At 43.0% G+C, this 20,722-nt stretch overlaps 1 protein-coding gene across 1 annotated transcript; it reads left to right on the top strand.

The window, feature by feature from the left end:
• Positions 1–6,376: 6,376 nt before the first annotated feature.
• Positions 6,377–20,288, top strand: INHBB (inhibin subunit beta B). The gene is made up of 2 exons (XM_020963094.2): positions 6,377–14,815; positions 17,552–20,288. Exons 1-2 carry the CDS (start codon positions 14,386–14,388, stop codon positions 18,325–18,327), a joined length of 1,206 nt encoding a protein of 401 aa, XP_020818753.1. The 5' UTR covers positions 6,377–14,385; the 3' UTR covers positions 18,328–20,288.
• Positions 20,289–20,722: the final 434 nt, after the last annotated feature.

Here is a 20,722-nt window from a genome sequence, read left to right as displayed (position 1 = left end):
CAGAATAGAATGTTGGGCTAAATCTAATTGAATAAAATTCTTTTTGAGTTCTCTTTTTACATATATTTTCCAATTACATGTAAAAACAATTTTTAATATTTAAAAAAAAAACTTTTGAGTTCCAAATTCTCTCCCTCCCTCCTTGAGAAGGCAAGCAATTTGATGTAGATTGTACATATGCAGTCATGCAAAACATATTTTCATTTTAGTCATGTTGTGAAAAAAAACACACATACACCCCCCCCCACAATAACAACCCAAGAAAAATAAAGTATGCTCTGATCTGCATTCAGACTCCATCAGTTTCTGGAAGTAGATAGGATTTTTCATCCTAAGTCCTTTGGAGTTGTCTTGGATCATTATTTTGCTAAGAAGAGCTAAGTCATTCACAGTTGATCATAGCTACATTATTGCTGTTGCTGTGTACAAAGTTTTCCTGGTTCTGCTCACTTCACTTTGTATCAGTTCATATAAGTCTTCTCAGGTTTTTGAATGACATATAGATAAAGTTTCACAATTAGAATCAATTAACCAACTTCATAAATGCAAGATGGGGGAGGGATGCCTGATTCAGTCTTTTTTGAGTAGAAAAAACAAACACCCCCACCCCCTCAAAAAAAAACAACAAACCTAGAGGTTTTAGTAGACTGCAAGCTCAATATGCGATCTACTAAAATCTTTAGTTATTGTTGTTGTCGTTGTTTTGACTGCAAACCCAATATGGGGCAGCTAGGTAGCACAGTGGCTAGAGTGCCAGACCTGGAGCCAGGAAGACCTGAGTTTAAATGTGACTTCAGACACTTATTACTAGCTGTGTGACACTGGGCAAATCACTTAAATCTATTTACCTCAGTTCCTCATCTGTTAAAAGAAAAAAGAAAGAGGTAGAGAAGGAAATGGCAAACCACTCTAGTATCTTTGCCAAGAAAAACCCAAATGGGGTCACAGTCAGACACGGTTGAAATGACTCAATAACAACAAAAGCCCAATATGAGTCAACAAAGTAACCTAGTTGCATGGAGAGGTCTAATGTCTCAGACTAGGGTCATTGTTCTGACCCTATCTAGATTACTGTATTCAGCTTTGGGTATCACATTTTAGTAAGAACGCTGATAAACTGGAGACTATCCAGAGGAAGGTGACCAGTATGGTTTATGAAGGACCTTGATAGCATGCCATATGCAGCTCAATTGAAGGAATTTTGGATTGTAAGCCTGGAGAAGAAAAGACATAGTGGGGGCACACAATAGCTCAACTATCTGAAAGGCTACTGTATGTAAAAGGATTAGACATGTTCTCTATGGTCACAGTGGACAAAATGAAGGGTAAAAGTTGCAGAAAAGCAGTCTTGAGTCTGATATAGGGAACATTTCCTCACTGAACAATCCAAAAGTAAAATGACCTGCCTTAGGAGGAAGAGAGTTCCTTGATGATGGAGGTCCTCAAATAATGGCTGGCTATTTTCAGAGATGCTTTAGAGGGGGATTCTTATGTAGGTATTGGTTGATCTAGGTCAGGGGTTGGCAAACTAGGGCCAGTGGGCCAAACCATGCTACAATTGTCTGGTTTTTTTTACATATTTTAAAACAAGACAAACTAAGCCAGCCAGCCAACCAACCAAATCTAGCCCAAGGCTTGTTTCTCTATAGTTCAGGAATTAAGAATGTTTTTTACCTTTTTAAAATAAAGTTTTATTATATTTAAAAATGTAAAAAACATTTTTTAGCAGCAATACAAAAACAAGTGGCTGACTAGATTTGGCTCTTGGGTAGTAGTTTGCTGACCCCTGGTCTAGATGACTCTGGATATCTCTCCCAGCTCTGAGATTCTGTGATTTTTTAAATGTCTGGTTATATACAAAGAACTTAGCTAAAAGGCCTGGTTGGTACATCTCTATGTGTAAGTCTCTGCCCTGGCTACAAAATAAACCTATATTAGCAAAACATGTTAGATACATACATAGAAACACATAGATTCATTCAAGAAGGCTTTTATCTCCACACAAAAAGATGTTCATTCATGGGAAAAGTTGTTCTCATCATAGATCTGGAGCCAGAAAGACCATCTAATACAACCCCTTATTTTATAAATGTGGAAACTGAGGTCTAGAGACCTCTGTCCCACTGGTATTAATTATCAGAAGTAAGACTGGAACATAGTTCTCTGGACTCCAGAGCCAATATTCTTTCCACTGTTCTGAATTGCCTCCCTTTCTAGATGTTCAGCTTTTGGTATGTAGAGGGTGGATCTGTCTGCTTATGGTCATAGGACATAGATGTGGTCATCTAGTCCAGCCCTGTTTACTTTACAGGTGAGGATACTGAGACCCAGAAAAATTTGATTACTTGCAGGAAGTACCACAGGTAACAAACAGCAGTGCTGGGATCCTCTGATGCATCAGGCTGCCTCAGTAGAGAACATTTTTACTTTATTTTACTGGATTATAGTATACTAAAAACTGTGAATGGGTATAGCTCAAAAGGTCATGTCATGTTGCACCTTGTTCCAATGACTCAGAGATAACCAAGCTTGCTTTGTCCTGGGCAGTCTGATCCTCAGGAAAGGCACCTCAGTGAGTTAAAACTCCAGGGCCAATTTAGTGTACCAGGTTCTTCACACTTGTTACTCCCCCTTCTCTATGGCTAGCTGACTTGACTATGTTTGTCACTGTAGCAGTGTCATTCACTGAGTCTTCTATATTTGAAGTGTTCAGGTTGTCTTTGACTCTTTTTTATTCCTCACCTCAGAGATCCAGCCAGTTATAGAATCTTGCTAATTATACTTCTACTACATCTCCTTCATCTTTCCCCTTCCTTTCCACCCACCCCCTGCCCAGTTGCCAGTACCCAAATACTGACCCTTATTACCTTTGTCTGGACCGCTGCAATAGGCAACAGTTCCTTTACAGGTCTTTCTAGATCTCTTCTTTCAGTATCCCAATCCTTCCTTAATGATTGCCAGAAAAATCTTTTTTTTCACGTTGACATCCTGTTCTTCCTGGTTGCTATAAGTTACCCTTAGATATATCTGAAATGTCTCCTTTATCTTAGGACCCTCCTAGACACCATAAGCATTGTAATTTACAGAGGTGATTCCATTTGGGAGACTAGGTGATCCTCAGCAGAGGCACCTTAGTGTAGTATTCAAATTAGAATACTAGGCCAATTTAGTCTGTTAAGTTTTGCCCTGGTAGGTGTTCCACCTGTCCTATGGCTAAAAAATTCCTACCTCCTACTATTTGTCCTTGTGATTCTGAATGCAGCTCAAGCAACATCTTCTGCATAAAGCCTTTGCTGATATTCCCAACTTAGCACAGAGCCTGGTACATAGTACATGCTAAATAAATGCCTGTTCCCTCCTCTTTCTCCCTGCAAAATTTCCTTCTCATTCACTACCAACTACTCTACCAACTACCTTATTTTTAGCTACTTTGTATCTATTTGTACTTGTTTACTTTATTTTATGTTGTCTATGTTTTTATGTCTTTTACTTGTCTCTTCCATTAGAACATAAACTCCTTGCTAGTAGGGTTATTTCTTTGTACTTGCATCCCCAGTGCTTGGCGGGTGGTAGGTACTTAAATACTTGATTAGGCAAAAACCAACCAAACAAAAAACAAAAACAAACCCCGCCCCCACAAAACAAACAAACAAAACACCTTTCCTTGCTTCTCCTTGCTTCACTGTGAAGTCCTGCTGCTCCCCTTTACCAATTATGCATTGTCCTCTTCCATTGTGCCTTTTGGAACACCCTTTTCCTGAATACTCTATGGTCCTTTGGCTTCCATGAAACTTTTCTTTCCTGGTTCCCTTATCAGCTTGACCATTCTCAATCTTTTCCCATCCTTACCTTCTTTTCACCCCATAAATATGGGTGTTCCCCAAGAGGAGGCCCACTTTTCTGTCTTTACTTTCCCCCCTTGGGAATCTCATTCACACCTCTGTGATTTATTACCACTATCACAGAAAACTCTCAAATCTATATATTAGAACCGAGCAGTCCTTCCTGTGTCTCCAATTGCCTTCTGCCCATCTCCAAATGGTTGTCTCAGTCACCTCTCTATGAACTTATATTTCACATTGCTTCCCTTCATTCACTACACGACAGCCAAACCAGGCTTCTTGCTCTTCTCTGAATTTGACATATTATTTCTTGCCTGTAATGCCCTCCCTTCTCATCTCGGCCTTTCATTAGGCTTTTCTTTCTCCAAAGCTTAGCGTAAGTGTCATTTTCTCTAGAAGGCCTCCAGTTATCCTTCCTAGGCAAAAATATTCACCCTCCTCAAAATTTCCTGGAAGATTTTGCCTAAATATGACCTTTGCCTTGATCATACCTTATCCTTTTCAGGCTGAGCAACAAACACATTTATGCATTTCTTGCTTCAGTAGTATTAAACAATTCACTATTGGTTCATTGCAACATGGGTTTACTATTAGCAGTAATACATCCATCAAACTGCTTTGCTTAGTCAGTATTAATATATCAACCATACCTTGGTGAGTTTTGGTAAAAAAAACCCAACATACTTTGGACTAGGAGTGTTTTTTCTTTTAAACATTTTTTTTTGCAAGCTAAATCAAATTTCTTGTTCCCTGATTCTGTTTCTAGAGTATGGGGAGTTCTGTTCTCCCTAAGAGGAAATCATAGAAACTCAGAGCAGAAAACAACTTCAAAAATAATCTCATACAAGCTACTCATTTTATAAGTGAGGAGGCTGATGCTCTGAGAGGTAATGCCACATTGTCACATTGCTAGTAAGAGGCAGAGCCAGGACTGAACCCAGAGCTTTTGGCTCCCAAGTCTTCTGCACTTTTCACTATACTATACTATTCTTTTTTTTTTTTGGCAGTTGGGTTTAAGTGACTTGCCCAGGGTCACACAGCTAGTAAGTGTCAAGTATTTGGTCTGAGGCTGTATTTGAACTCAGGTCCTCCTGACTTCAGGGCCGGTGCTCTATCCTCTGTTCACTATACCATTCTATAAGGTTTTCCAAATACAATGTTTTATTCATCTTCTTTAAGACACTTTCTACTTGTCTGTCTTTGGAAAAAATTCTTATATAGAAAGGAAAAATACCATATTGCAACTATTCAACTTATAAAATTTGTTTAAGTAGATGTATCTGCAGGCAGGGCCCCAAATAGTGTTGTCAGCTGGTGTGTTATGCTCTCAATTATATTGGTGGCACTAATATGGACTGTGACTCTGGAAATCCTTTGCCAACCTATAGAGTGAATGTATAATAGGTGCTTGTCCCTTATTGTGGTGGAGCTAAAACACTTTGCTTCACTCACAGTAGGGTATCCTAATTAGATATAAATACATTTAGCCATCAAGCAAAAATCTGATCCTTTCCTTTTCATTCACTTTTTTTTTTTGCCGGCATTTCAATACACAATCTGATGTATGGGAAAGGCATGATGCTGGAAGAGCTGAATGCGGGAGAGCCTGAGGAGGTATGTGAAAAATTCATCCTTTCTCAGATTAGCGCCTAACAAATAACATCCAAGGGTTTGGGGGTGGGGTGGGGAAGTGGGGAGGTGGGTGAGAAGTTGAGTTTGGGGGGTGGGGTGGGGTAGGAAGAAGCAGTGTGAATAAAGGAGACTGCTTTATAAAGGAGCCTAACACTGAGGTTTGAAGTAGGGTTGTGCCCAAGGGAAAGTGCTGAAAATTGAGAAGACTTGAAATTAACACAGCTTTATGAACTAATCAATAGGCCATGCTCTTTGAGGGAGATTAAGTTTGCTATGTTCTTGCTTTTCTTCTTTTTTTTCTTTCTATAACCCTAGTTGTTTTGCCTGCAGGGTTGCCTTCAATGGCAAGATTGAGACCACTTTACTGAGGTCTCCGAAGGAGTCTTATCTTGGGTAGAAGCAGTGTGGTCCTAAATTTTTATGATAACTTTTTCCCAGATACTGTAGCATGGCATTTTAATGTGTATTTATTTATAAAAAGACAGCCCTAAAGACTGGAGCCTATAACATAAATCAATTTGATGCGTTTCAAACGAATAGATAGTATGTGTGATGGGGGTGGGGTTGGGTAAGAATATTGGATTTGTAGTTTGAAGACTTGGGTTCAAAGTTAGCAGGTTGGCTAACTTATTATCTTGTGACCTTGGGCAGCTTACTTTGGTTCTTGTGGCCTCCCTTTTCTAATCTGTAAAATGAGTGAGTTGAACTAAGTGATCTTAAGGTCTATTCCGGCTTTCAAATTGTATAATTGGTTTGTATTTTAATAAAATCAATCTAGTTAATTGTTGAACAGCAACAGAAAAGTTCAACAAAAGAGTTCAGTTGCCCTTTAGGATTTAAGTATGCAAATAAATGTAAACAAATGATTGGATCATTATATACTTAAGAAGAAATAAGAAAACTGCATGTGTGAAAATTTATCTTCTAGCTGTAATGACTAACAGTATGACATGTATTACCTATTCAACTGCTGTATTTAGTTCCTCTGTTTTTCTGAGAAAGTCTGCTTCCTGTGACAGCCATACGCTTGTGGCCTGCTATTGATTATTTCCTAAGTATCCAAAATGTGTTAGATACTGTACAGAATGTAAATGGCCCCTGCCAGGGCAGGTTGGTCTAGCAAAATGGTAGAGGTTTGCCTCCTAGCCTTGCCTCATGTTTTATCTCACTTGACTTTCCTCTTCCTTCCCATCTGGCTTCTTGGTCAGAAAGAAATAGCATCATATTGTGTGAATGGCAACATATTTATTTGGAAAAGCCACCAAAATAAGTGTTAACAATACTTTTTTAAAAAAAAACTATTGTTCCTAAAAAAACAAAAAACAGCCCTCCTTAATCCCTAACATTGCAACCACCACTACCACCATCACTAACAAATCAGGTTTTGGCAAAATGATGTTAGGAGAAAGCATAGAAAAATAACTTCCTCGAATCAGAAGGACGATATGGAAATGCCAAAACCTGGTTGTAGAAATACACTTTGCAACAAGAGAGAAAAGGCACGACATGATTAGATTTTAAGCTTGTTGAGTATGAGGTTGTGCTGTCTCTTTATCTTACTCTATCCTATCAGGTCACAGTATTTGTATAACTATCACATTGTAGGCACCTAAAAGGTTGGTTGAATTAAATTGTGACAGGTTTCTCTGTTAGCAACATTATTTCCCAATAAAAGAGGATGTGAAAACATATATACTCAAACAATTTAATATTACATTGTCGAGGTAGTAATTATGTCATCCAACTTTAATTCAAATGTCTGTTCGTTGTGTAATTTGTTTGAGCCATTCTCTGTGCTTTAGCTATGTCATTTGTAAAATGACTGTAAGATCCATTCCAATTTAGCTTCCAGGATGTGGCAAATTGAGAGCTATCCAGTTAAGAAATGCACTGGTAAATAAATGAAGTCCCATCTAATTATAGGAAAAAAACATTCATTACAAAATTCTACCTTGTTATAGTGTTTCGTAACTGCAATAGACTTACCATGTAATATTGCATATTTTCACTGTCTGTTAATATCCTATTCCTGTACCAGACTATAAGCTCTGTGAGGGTGGCTGGAATCATGTTTTGTTTAAACTTCATAGACCTTCTCTTCCCCACCCCCCCTACCTTCCAGTGTCCTACACAAAGTAGGTGATAAATAAATTTATTTTTATTATTGTTGGAGCTGCCTTGAAAGATAGAAATCAGTGGGACTGAAAAATTTTTAGAGCCCATGCAAGGCAGTGTTTTCATTTTGGTAATTACTTTGGTACAAACTTAAGCATAAACTGAGCACACTTGGGAGAACCATAGCTATCTGCTTTATCCATTTGACTCTCAGTCCTTGTGCTCCTATGGGAATTTCCTGTTACCTGTGAGTTCAGTAATCAGTGTGGCATGACACTGAATTCCATCTGGAATCCAGTTGTTCCTGTTTAATTATTCAGATGCCACAGTTATGTGTGGGATTTGGCAACAGCCCTCCTGCCCTCTATTTTATTATTCCTTGCTTGATATTAATGATCAAAGGTTGTTGAACAAAATTTTCTGTTTTATCTCTCAAGAAATAGGGTATGATTTTGACATGTGGAGGATATTTGACACTTGGAGGAAGACATATTAATCATATTCCTGCCTAACCAATTTTGTGCAAGTACCTTAACCTCCCTGGGCCTTTTTTTCCTCATCTGGAAAATGAGGGAATTGGAAAAGAGTAGGTGGCCTCTGAAGGCCTTTCCAGCTTGTTCTAGGTAGACCCTACTACGCCTCCTCCCCTAAAGGCAAATTTGTAAATGACCCTTGACCAGCCCCCTGGAACTCCCGGGTTTTGTTAGGCTCCCTTTGTGAATCTGGTAACTCTACAGGGACACCTTACAGGGGTCACTTCAAAATGACCAAAATGAAGTTACTGATATGCCTGTGTCCTGAAAATTTCACAAAAGTCACCATGTTAGGCCTCTGTCCACATTCAGAATCTTTCGACAGTGTCTACCAACCCCTGGAAATATCAAGGTCTAATGGAAAAAGCATTATATTTTGAGTCAGAGGACCTGAGTTCAAATCCTAGTTTTGTGACTTACTGATGTGATCTTGGGTGAATCAGTTCTATGGTCCTCATTTTCCTCATCTATAAAATAAGGAGAGAGGATGGGCTGGTACCTTCTGGGTTTTAAGAAATCGTTGTTGAATTGAATTGGGATTTGCTTCTTTTAGATAAGCTTATTGTCCCCAGATTGCCACTTAATTATGGAAGATGTGAAAGCAATAATGCATGAAAGCTCTTTGAATTCTTTAGAAGAAATTTCCTTCCTCTGCATCCAGTATAATCCATGGCATTAAACTCACTACCACACAGTCTGCTCTACTATGGGGTGAAGTTTCTCTGTAACAGCAGGAAGCCTTGCTTTTTGAGGGTTTGGGCAATAGCCAGAGGAGTAGTCTTTTTTTTTTTTATCCTCCATTGATGATGGTTATGATAATTGATGATGAGATAAATTTGATTAATTAGGTATAGTTTCTGAGTTCTTAATAGTTTGTATTTTTTATTAGCAATTAAGGTTTCCCTTTCCCCAGACTCCCTATAGCAAGCAGGAAAAGCAAATGCCAAGGTCATTATCTGGATTAGAATGGACAGCCTGGTGTTAGAAGAGGATTTGAAGCAACAGGAACCTGTCACTATATCACTGGGAGGGGATTTGGGAGTGAATGACTGTATTTCCCTCCTCCCCTCAGAGAGCCACGAGGTGATCTGGTAGGACCTCATTTACGCTCTGTTCCTATGGGCTGGGTGGAATCAGCATAGGTCAGGGATTATCCCAGCTTCTCAAGCAGATGGTTTCTGACTACCACTTGACCCAGTTCCCTCACAGCAGATAAAAGGCAGCAAGGATGACAACTCCTACCCTAGGTGGGAGCAAAGGCCTGCTTCCACCAGCCTTCCATTTCCTCCAGATCCTGAGGGAAATGATTTTTCTTTTTCTTCTTCATAAGTACCATCTTGCTATTTAGTCCTAAACCAGGAATGCGCCTTCCCAAAGGGTTATAATCCATATACCTACTTCCCTCATTTTGCATCCAATGTTTTGATCATGGGAAGAGTCAGGGAGGCCGGTAGGGACTGAAGAAGAAGAGTTCCTGTGGGCAGGGCCAGCCTTAGGATCCAAGGTGTAAGCTGATGCCTACATGGCTTGATTAAAATACCAGGCAGAACTCTTCCCAATAACATCTTCCCTTACCTGTTTCAATTCCTGAAATTCCACCATTAGTGATCTACTTCTATGGGTTTGAAATTTTCCTACCTCCAACAGTCTCTATTAAAATGCAGATCTCTGGCATGGGATAACACCTTAACCTTCACATGGCAACTTACTGGGTCTGTTAGTTGAGGTAAATCCTGGGGAAGAGAACATAGGATGAGTGTCTAGAATAGATGAAGGAGGAAGACCAGGATGAGACCAGGGGTTGAAGGCAGAGACCTGGGAGAGAGATGAGGAAGGCAACAAGATATAATCTTATTCCTAGGGGGTGACCTGTAGGGGTCTTAAAGTGGGATCTATGAACTTTTTTTTAAATCTTGATAACAATTTCAATTTTATTGGTTTCCTGTGCAATCCTATGTATTTTATTTTGAGCATTTTAAAAACCTTACCAGTCTGTTAACCAAAAAACGATCACCAACTTTTGCTTATAGACTTCTAGTGAGGAGAAATAAGGTCTATGGTGGGTAGTGTCTCAGATGTCTATATTACAATTGTGGAAAAAGGCTGCCAACTTTGTAGGTTGAAGTTAGTTATTACTACCCTTAATCCCTTCTCTCCCAGCTCCTTCCTACTCCAGATCCTCTTGGAGAGGTTAAGGCCCCCCCCCCCCCATGTTGGAGAAGGGACTCTTCTTCACTTACTAGTTGAACTAGAGGACCTTGAGGGCCTCTTCCAACACCAAGCCTCTGTGATATCCCATAAACTTCAGTCACCACGTTACTCTTAAGGTCTTGACTTAGCTTTGGGGGAAGAAAAGAAGTTGAAACCCAGGTATAGCAGTTATCTTCCATAGACAATGTCACCGTAGTGCCTCTGGCAGGAAAAGGAACACAAGATTTATGAGAATGTCTTTTCGGAGGCCTACATAAGCCAGCCTTCTCTTTGCTCAGCAAATAGACAAGGCCCACAGTCTCCTGGTATGTATATTCAAGTACATAATTGTTTCCTCTCTCCCTGTGTATGTATGTGTTTGCAACATACTCAGAGCTTTTGCTCTCTGTACTTCTCGACCTTCTTAGCCACCCATCTCAGTCACCTTCCTCATTTCTCCCCTGCACCTTCACACATATCTTGTCACTGCTTCAGTGAAGATTCTCTAGTGGCCAATGCAGATCACAAGGCCATTCTCATAGTGGAAGGGAGGGGGCGCTCTGTCTCCAGATTTCTAGCTACTCAAAGGTTGTACAAGGTGCTTAGAGACATTTAACAGATAGACATTTAACTGGTAGGAAGCTACCAGTTATGGTAAAAATGGGCATTTGGCTAGCCTTAGGGTGTGTGTGTGTGGAGTCTTCCTTTTTGCATTTTCACTCCACATATAATACTTCTAATTTATTATAAAGAAACTATAGGAATGCTTCCTCTGCTCTCCTTCCATTTAGAAGAGGAAAGATAGAAACTGTGACTTTGGAAAAGGTGGCCAACTCAAGGCCTGCAGTTCAGCTCTGTGTCAGGCAGGTGAGAGTATATAGGAATGGGGTGTGTCTGCTGTGGAGTACTAGGTTCAAGTGTGCGGTTTGAGGGGGCGGCAGGTGCCAGGGCCATTGCTTGTATGCTATGCTATTGGCACACTCTGTGCTCTGTGGAAGATGTTGGTGTCAGCATATGACTATTGGGTTTCCATGTCTGCAGTTTGTACAGTTGGGGGCTTGGGAGAGGGGGAATGGAATTTGGCCTGTATCTCTGGATATTTGTTTTATTATCTTAATGGGGGTGTGGGGGAAAGCACAGAGTTACCATTTCCAATTGAGAGCATATAAAGTACTGTAGCATACTTTGTGTTATGTAGGTCTAAGGAGGAAAAGGAAGCAGGAAGACATTCTGAGAATAAGATTGTAGGATTGGTGGATGGGGATGTAAGTATCAAAAAGTGTTGTGTTTAAAGCTCAATATATCCTGGTATGTGTAAGCGAAACATACCAGGAAAGGTGTTACATGATTTGTATTGTAGGGATTCTTTTTGGGGGGGGGGTGGAAGAGGATGTTGGGGAAGGAGTTGGTAGCTCATGGGGGAGTTTAAAGATTCAGAGGCACCTTCTTTTAGTAAGTGGTCTGATTCAGCCTAGATGCCCCAATCCTAGCACACCATGGTGGTGGTGGGGGGTGTCACTGTTAAGGGCCACAGAAGGTGAAGGGTGTCAGCATTCTGGGGATTCCCTACCCAGCTCCCAGGCTATTTCCACTTGGGCCCCTTATCTTCTCTACCTCCTCCACCTCCATGAACCTCCTAGAAGCGCCACACCAGCTAACTCCTCAGACCCGCCCCCTGCTCACACCTCGGAGATGAAGGATCACCAGCCCTTGACGCTGGAGGGCATTGCAGCCCGGAAAAGATTTGTAATTATTCCTCTTAATATAGCCTGCTTCACTTACTTAGGTCTTCTTGACACCCCTTCCCCCCATCCCTCAACTCCAGGAGAAAATTCCCAACCTCTCACTCCTAAAAAAAAATCCACTCATATTGTTTACATTGCAATTTGCTATGGAATGTAGTTGTTATTTGCAATTCCCCCATCCCCCTATCTCTAGTCGTGATTTATCTGTGATTGGTGAGGGATTGAAGAGACGGCAGAGGGGCCAGTATGAGTCGTATATCGTAACAGACAAATAGAAGCTAGTAGTTTGCTACGGATGTGCGGGAGGGGGTGGAATGAGGGAAAGGAGTGAGCCTGGCTAAGTTGGGGGAAGGGCACGCTTTGGGGAAAGGCTTTTATGTGCTATGGACAGACAGTGAAGGAGCAAACTGGGGTCCCTATTACCCACCCGCCTCAGGAAGTTAAGTACCCCAGCACATTGGGGTGCAAGGGGAAATAAGAGGCATAAAACAATGATACGATCATAACAAATAACGTCTTTTTTGATCTCGAAGTCCGCGGAGTCGTTTAGAGGTTGGAGTTTCCTCACGTGGTTAGAACTCCGATATAAGTTTCAAATGGAAAAAAAAGTAGCACCATAATGGGAATGGGGAGACAAAGGGGGTGGTTTTCCCTCCCCGTTCCTCTCCTTAAAAAAAGAGAGAAGGGGGAAGAAGCAAAAGGTGTGTATATATTATGTGTGTATGTGTATGTATGTGTGATGTGTGTGTCTGTGTATGGGGGGGCAAGCAGAAGGGACACCAACCTGAACAGCCTCTCTGACTCCCTCCCTTCCTCCTTCTCCTCCTCTTTCTCCTCCTCCTCCTCCTCCTCCTCCCGGGGGGGGGGTGGAGAATCAGAAGAGAGGAGAGACACCATCCACTACTGCAACGCAAAGCCTTTTTTTTTTTTGGCCAGCGTCTATAAGCGACGCACGCATACACACACATACAAATACACACACACACACGCACACAAGGGATTGTGTTGCTTCCCCCCTCCGCCCCCCCGGAGAAAAAAAAAAGGGAGAGTAAAAGGAGAGGGCAAAAGAGAAGAACTCATCTGACCGAGAGAGGATTTTCATTTCGCAGCTGCTGCATTCGGACCGAGCTCTCTCCTCTCCTCCGTCTTGCCCCCCCTTCTCCCTCTCTCTCTGTGTATATGTATGTGTATGTCTGTGTGTGTGTGTGCGTGCGCGCGCGCGCGCGTGTGTATGTATGCACACACCGAGGGCATTGCGAGACTTTTAGACACCAGATCTGAAAAACACCGCCTCCGCCGCAGCGACAGGAAGAAGGGGGGAAAATCACCACCATCATCACCATCATCACCATCACCATCATCACCAACAAATAAGCGATCCAGAGGGAGAGGAGGAAGAGGAGAGGCAGAGTGAGGACAGAGGGTCGCTCCTTGATGTGATCCTTTTTTTTCCGCCTTTCTTAAAGACAACTTTGGCTGCGTGACGCGTCAAGGGAGCTGCAAGGGCTAAGAGGACAGGGTGCCCAGCGCCTCCCTATAAAGCGGAGCCCAGCGAGTCACGACTCGGCAGCAGCACTGGCTGCCTCGAGGAGAAACTGTGTTTTCTTTTGCTGGGAGGGCGCTCAGGTGTGTGTCCTGGGGACCCGCTACAGCACGGAGACGGTGCTGGAACATTTTATGCCTTCCTTCTTTTCCAAGTTGAATTAAGCCCTCTCACCTCACCTTGACGACTTCGGACTAAAATATTTTTTCTTTTTCTTTATTTTTTAATTTAAAATTTTTTGTTTTTAAGCGAGGACTGCGGGGGTGGTAAATCCTAAGAGAAATGAAGAGAAAGCTGAAGATTTTGATTTGCTCTGAGGGACCCAGTTGGATGTGACCCCCGTTGCTTGCTCTCTTCTTCTCTCCTTACCTCCCCCTCCAGTCCCGGGGCTGCTCCGGCCGCTGCTTCCCCTCCCCGAAGCCCCAGCCCGGTTCTCTTCTTTTCGCTTCCCTTCCCCCCTTTCCCCCGTGATCTGTTGCCTTCCCTCCATCTCACCCCCTCCCCCTTCCCCTCCCCGCCCCGGGTTCCTCCCGTGCGCGCTTTCCTTCGCTTCGCTTCTCCCCACGTCCTCCTCCCCTTCCTCCCCAAGCAAAGAACTGCCGCCGAGGCTACATACTCCCTACCTCCCACCCCAACCAGCCTTCCCCTTCCCCCACCCCCCCCGACCCCAGACCTCCACTCCGGGCGCTTAGCAGTCAGCGCGGGGAGGAGGACCAGAGCTTTGGGGGGCGGGGGAGGGAGCGCGTTGTATCCCCGGCTCCCTTTCTGCGCCCTCCTTGCGCACCATGGACGGGCTGCCCGGGAGGGCGCTGGGAGCCGCCTGCCTTCTGCTCCTGGTAGCTGGCTGGCTGGGTCCAGAGGCCTGGGGCTCGCCGACACCTCTGCCTTCCCCAGCCGCCCCTCCGGGAACCGAGGGCGCCCCCCCAGATACTTGCACGTCGTGTGGCTTCAGGCGCCCAGAGGAGCCGGGCAAAGTGGACGGCGACTTCTTGGAGGCGGTGAAGCGGCACATTCTCAGCCGGCTGCAGATGCGGGGCCGCCCCAACATCACCCACGCGGTGCCCAAGGCCGCCATGGTGACCGCCCTGCGCAAGCTGCATGCGGGAAAGGTGCGGGAAGACGGCCGAATGGAGATCCCGCACCTCGACGGGCATGCCAGCTCGGGCTCAGACGGCCAGGAACAGGTGTCAGAGATCATCAGCTTCGCTGAGACAGGTGGGTGGGGACCAGCGTCGCCGCCGCACTTGGTCAGCTTCCCCCCTGGCCCCTTCAGTTCCTTCTTATCCCTGCCCCCTAGCTTTCATTCCTCCCGTTTCTTTATCAATACAGCCATCCGTTTCTTCTCCAGCCTCATTTGGTGTTTTTCTGACCCCAACTCTATCTGTCTTTCCACCTGCTGCATCTCTAATTAATTCGCTCATCTGTCATCTCTCGTGCAGCCCTCCCCGTGTTCCAGCCACAGTCCTTCATTTAAATGGTCAATCATTTATCATCTGTCAGGCTCATTCACCAATCTACCTTTCTTAGTAATTTATCTATGTATCTATCTCACTGGCTCTCTGGCTTTCTAAGTTAGCTCTGCATTTCTATACTCCTATATATACATATCTATTTTTTAAAAAATCATTGCTGGTGCTCTCTGTTTCCTATAGAATTGCCTGGTCTGTCTTCACCCACCCCCTCCAGGCTATATATATAAAACCATTTCTACCTGTTTACTGTGCCTACTTTTCTCTGCGGTTCTCTTCATCTTCTGTACGTGAATGTCAGCTACATACATCTTTTTACTTGTCTGCTACCCCATGGTTAGTAGCGATCTGGCCCTGTCTATCTGTACACTTGCTCACTGATTGCTTAATGTTTGTGTTTCTTATGATTGGAAGATAGGCTTACAGTGGGATATATATTCTTGTTGACATACATGGATGGTATGCGTGTGTAAGTACTCCAATTGCATATCATCCATGAATACTAGTATTCCTAGAGTCTGGGTTGTAATTGCAAGACGTGTGTACAGTTGCGCTGATAACACGCTGTAGTTACTCATGGAATTATAAAACTGCTTCTTTTAAATACATTTTCAACAGGTCCCATAATTTATATAGGTAAAGATGCATCCATAAATAAATACATGTCAATAGCAAAGGCATAAATACTACCCAATCAGCACCTGCATTGCAGGGGGTGTGTGGGGATACCTCTTGGCTAGAATACGGTTATTTTGCTGTTAACAAAGGGCAAGGGGCCTTTCTGATGGTGTTTTGTTTTTGTTTTTTGCTTGGGATCCCAGATTTTATAACTGACTATATGTAAAAATCAAGGAAGAAAGTATTTCAGAACATTAGAAGAAAGAGGAAAAAGGCCCTGCTATGAAAGTAGCTCTGGCTCTGCTGTCTTTTTTCAGGACACGAATGATGTTGGTTTGCTTTTGTGCCGCCCTTTAGATCATATTTATACAGAGAGTACTTCCAGAGGAAGCAGATGAGAGATGTATTGTAACAGGAAGGCAGTTAAGTAAACCTAAATGGGATCTCTCAGAAATAGAAATGAATATTTTGCAAATAAGCAGCCAGAATCTGTTTGAGATATTTTTTTGGGAGGGGGGACTCAGGGATTAAAAAGTTTTGCATGAACATGAATAGAAAAAAAAAGAAGAAAAATCACTAAGAGGGAAACCATTTGGAAATACAGGGCTCTCTCTGCCATCTGCAGTAGTAATTGAAAGTATGATGCATAATTAGAGGACCTAGATTAAAAGGAGCTTTGGGGCCCAAGGTGGAAATGTTATCTATCCCCTTTGCCATGAAACTTTAATCCTGATAGCACAAAAGGACAGTAGGGGTTATGATATTTCTGGTCCATTCCATAGAATGGACCTTTTGGGTTATAAATAACATATTCCGGTCACAGGCAGTTCATCCAGTAGCAGCTTTTAAGGCTGCAGCTTTCCCGGTTTCTAACGGTGGATGTCAGTGTTATTAAAGAAGCAAGTCAGGGAAAGTGGAGAGGACTGGGGGCAGGGGAAAGGTGGGGGGTGGTATATGTGATAATGCTGTGCAGTTGCTACACAATTGCTTCATTTGTCCTTACTGCAAAAAAAAAAAAGGTTAAAAAAAAAGGTAGAAGCCATCAGAAGGGAAAAGTAATTGAAATGCAGTATGGGAGAGGAGTTACCTATCAGTTGGCACAGCCCTTTTCTCATAGAGCTGAATTATTGAGAAAACTAACAAACCAGCCTTCTCTTCCCTAGAGACTTTGAGCATATCCATTACCTAGGAGTCAGGGTCTGGCCAAAGCACTGGACCAGAGTTTTCAAGGCTGAATTGTCCTCTTCCCTAAAACTGATCTGAAATGAGGACTGTAGCTTATAGCTCCAGAAACACATGTTCCAAGTGTTTGAAAATCAGAGCAGAGATGGTTTGTTTGCTGTGGAGGTTTCACCAGGTATTGGATCATGCTTAGGTAAACAGACTCTAGTGAAAAGAGGAGGTAGCTGAGGTCTATTTTGCAATGCCCTAACTTAAAAAAAAAAAGCCAACCCACCCAAAGAACCTCCGTGCAATCCCGGTTTTGTTTTTCAGATTTCACAGATACCCATCACAACTTGTTAAGATCTTGGCATCTTTACAAGTTCCTCTGTTTAGCTTTGAGGCCTGACAATCTGTCTCCAGGGATCCTGGCCCCAGAGAGGTGAGGCAGGATTTTATAGGCCTGGACCCTCCAGCTCTAACCTGATCCGAATTTCTCAATGGGAAATTATTTTTTCAGTCTCTCCCAGGATACATTTAGAGACGCTGGGGCTTGGGAACAGTATTTCTGGTCACTAACTTTTTCCATCTGTTTGGTGAACACAAATTCTAGCATCATTCAGGAAAAAAAAAAGTTGTCTGAATTTCCCCCATTTGCCTTATCTTCTTGGATTAATTTGGTATGTTTTCCCCTTCTCCACAGATGACCTTGCCTCCTCCAGGGTCCGCCTGTATTTCTTTATCTCCAATGAGGGCAACCAGAATCTGTTTGTGGTGCAGGCCAGCCTGTGGTTATACTTGAAATTGCTCCCTTATGTCCTTGAGAAAGGCACCCGACGGAAAGTCCGGATCAAAGTGTACTTCCAGGATCTGGACCGAAGTGACAAGTGGAATGTGGTGGAGAAAAAGGTAGACCTCAAGAGAAGTGGCTGGCACACTTTCCCCCTGACTGAGGCAATTCAGTCCCTGTTTGAGAAAGGGGAGAGGAGGCTGAACCTGGAACTCCAGTGTGAGGGCTGTGAAGAGCTTGCAGTGGTCCCTGTCTTTGTGGACCCTGGGGAAGAATCACACCGACCCTTCTTGGTAGTACAGGCCAGACTAGCCGACAACAAGCACCGAATCCGAAAAAGGGGGCTGGAGTGTGACGGCAGGACCAATCTCTGTTGCAGGCAACAGTTTTTTATTGACTTCCGACTCATTGGGTGGAATGACTGGATCATTGCGCCCACGGGTTACTATGGGAATTACTGTGAAGGGAGCTGCCCGGCCTACTTGGCCGGAGTCCCAGGGTCAGCTTCCTCTTTTCACACCGCTGTGGTGAATCAGTACCGAATGCGAGGGCTGAACCCAGGGACCGTGAACTCCTGTTGCATTCCAACAAAACTCAGCACAATGTCAATGCTGTACTTTGACGATGAATACAACATTGTGAAGAGGGACGTTCCCAATATGATTGTGGAAGAATGTGGCTGTGCTTGATTTAAGGGGTGGGGAAGCTGGGGTGGGGGGAGAACATTCCCAGACTAGATCCTTCCAGACATCGGTGTTGACAAAAGTCACTGTGGAGAGTTGGATGTGGCCATTTCACTGGGGTGCAAAGATGGTGCCGGCTTGCGAATCTTGGACATTTAAATTTTGCCACTGCTTGAAAAAAAAGAGAACCCATGAATGAAATGAAATACCTTAGAATGCACATGTACACACACACACAGACACACAGACACACGGACACACACACACACACACACACACACACACACACACACACACAGAGCCACCCACTGAGCAGCTTCCAGAATACTAGCAAATGGATACAGTGACAAATGGCAGCCTATCTCAAAACGCCTGTCAGTCCGAGCGAATGGGTAAGCAGCCGCTATTCCCACCAGCTGTCCAAGCTGAACTGAAATGAGTTCTCCATGCTCACATAAAAGCACAAAGAGAGAGCGCTTGAGGACGATGGGGAGCCAGGGAATGAGGCGGGGGTTTGGGGGGTGCAGTATGAGCTATGTTTTCTTATGTGTTGCTGTAAGAGTGACTGTCACCTTTTAAGGCTCTACCTGCTACTGAAGGTGATGGCTTCTTCTCACGTTTCAGGCTCAGTGATGTTGAGAATCACAGATATACGTCTCTTCCTGCAGCCCTTCCAGAAAAAAGGAGAGGGAGGCTCTGAGAGAAAACAGTCAGGCAGAGACAGTCATGCAGAGGCAAAAACAGTGTGACTTGCGCTGTTCCCTGACTTGTCATCCAGATGAGATTGAGGGGTGGGGGTGGAGAGGGATTTGGGGGGTGGTGGTGGGGAGACACATTATTTGATGCTTTAACTGATCACAGAAGGAGTTCATAGATCAATATGCCAGTTGTGTAAAACTGAAAAGGGCCTTTTCCTCCCTGGTCTGACCTTCAGTTAAAAATCTGAACTGTCCTAAGTGGGGGGAAAAATTCCAAGTTGCAGTCTGTATTCTTGTATGGGGCCTTTCTCCAGGACCAGTCGGGGCTGGGCTAACAAGCCCTCTGTGGCCCACGAACCCAGCAGTGGTCCCCCAAAGCAGAAGTGACATGATGGATGGATGCATGCATGATCAGAGCACCCAGCGTTTCACCTAGTGTCCGCAGAGCAGCCGAGTTTTCACTGGTCTTGGGAAGGAGGAGGATGAATGCTTTCGGTTTCCTCACCGGGAGATGTCTACCACGGCCAAGAAGTTCAGAAAACACCAATCCAGCATAGCACTTGCAAAACAGCTTGAAGGCCCACTCTGCAGCAGTTGCTGATCTCCATCCATGTCTTCAGAAGTGGCACTTGACAGTGCATTCACTGTGGCTCTCTATCTAGTTAAACAGGTGCCACACGAGCTATGCAATTTAAAGTGTTGACCCATATTAGGTGAAACTGGACTTCAAATAATGACTTTTTATATTTTTTATACTTGAAATGAAATCTTTTGCTTCTTTTTTAAGCGAATGATTGCTTTTAATGTTTGCACTGATTTAGTTGCATGATTAGTCAAAAACTGCCATTTGAAAAAAAAGTTATTTTTATAGCAGCAAAAACGAATACAGTTAAATGTATTATACATAATTTTGGAACCAAAGAGGCCAACGTATTAGTTGTGATTTTTTATTAGATGGCTAGGCCATCACATAGGATGTAGACATTTCGAGCAATCCCTTGGGTGGCCTGCCAATTATTTCAGGGTACAAATGGATTTTGTTTATTCAGTTCAATGTTTTTTTTCTATACCATACGCACACAGAATGTAGAAAGAAAATGTCAGCTGTAGAATGGAGAAGTGCATCTTTACATCCCCATTATGTTTATTTAATAAAGTTCCTTTTAGGTTCTGTTTCATAATAATTTAAAACCAAACAATTTTCACATAGATTTGCTGTTAAAGTATTTTACATTTGTGTACAGTTTAAGTAAATAAAAAAAAGCAAGATTGAGAATACTGTTCTTGCAGCATATAATGTTCGGGGAAGTTTAGCCCTCAAAATTGATGCATTGGGTAGGGAAAAGCTAAATACAAGCGTTATTTGACCTAAGTACTCACCTCACATTGTGTGTTCTCTACTTTATTTTGGCTTTTTACCATTAATATGAATTGCTGTTATCTATAGTTTGAGAGGAACAGTAGACAGATTATGTATTTATTTGAAGTCCTCTTCCAATGGCTAATTATCTGCATTGAAAGTGTTGCTCAAGGCTGGTGCCCTGACATAAAATCTTATGCTTAGGAAATTCAAACACACTTTAAAAAATGTATACAGATTTTCATTTATATAGGATGGTGATCCAGGCAAAACCACTTATTTGAATTAGTTTTTGGGCTAGAAATATAAGCAGAAACATTATTTCTACATATTTTCTACAAAT

This window comes from Phascolarctos cinereus, unplaced genomic scaffold (assembly GCF_003287225.1).
Source record: "Phascolarctos cinereus isolate Bilbo 61053 unplaced genomic scaffold, phaCin_HiC Scaffold_726;HRSCAF=1367, whole genome shotgun sequence".
In the NCBI taxonomy this organism is placed as follows: Eukaryota; Metazoa; Chordata; class Mammalia; order Diprotodontia; family Phascolarctidae; genus Phascolarctos; species Phascolarctos cinereus.
This window is presented reverse-complemented; position numbering and strand designations above follow the sequence as displayed.

Bases quoted from the DNA above. Each gene is read 5' to 3' on its own strand.
- INHBB (XM_020963094.2), top strand. From the start codon at position 14,386: ATGGACGGGCTGCCCGGGAGGGCGCTGGGAGCCGCCTGCCTTCTGCTC. The intron at 14,816-17,551 runs GTGGGTGGGGAC...CCTTCTCCACAG, and splicing joins CATCAGCTTCGCTGAGACAG to ATGACCTTGCCTCCTCCAGG.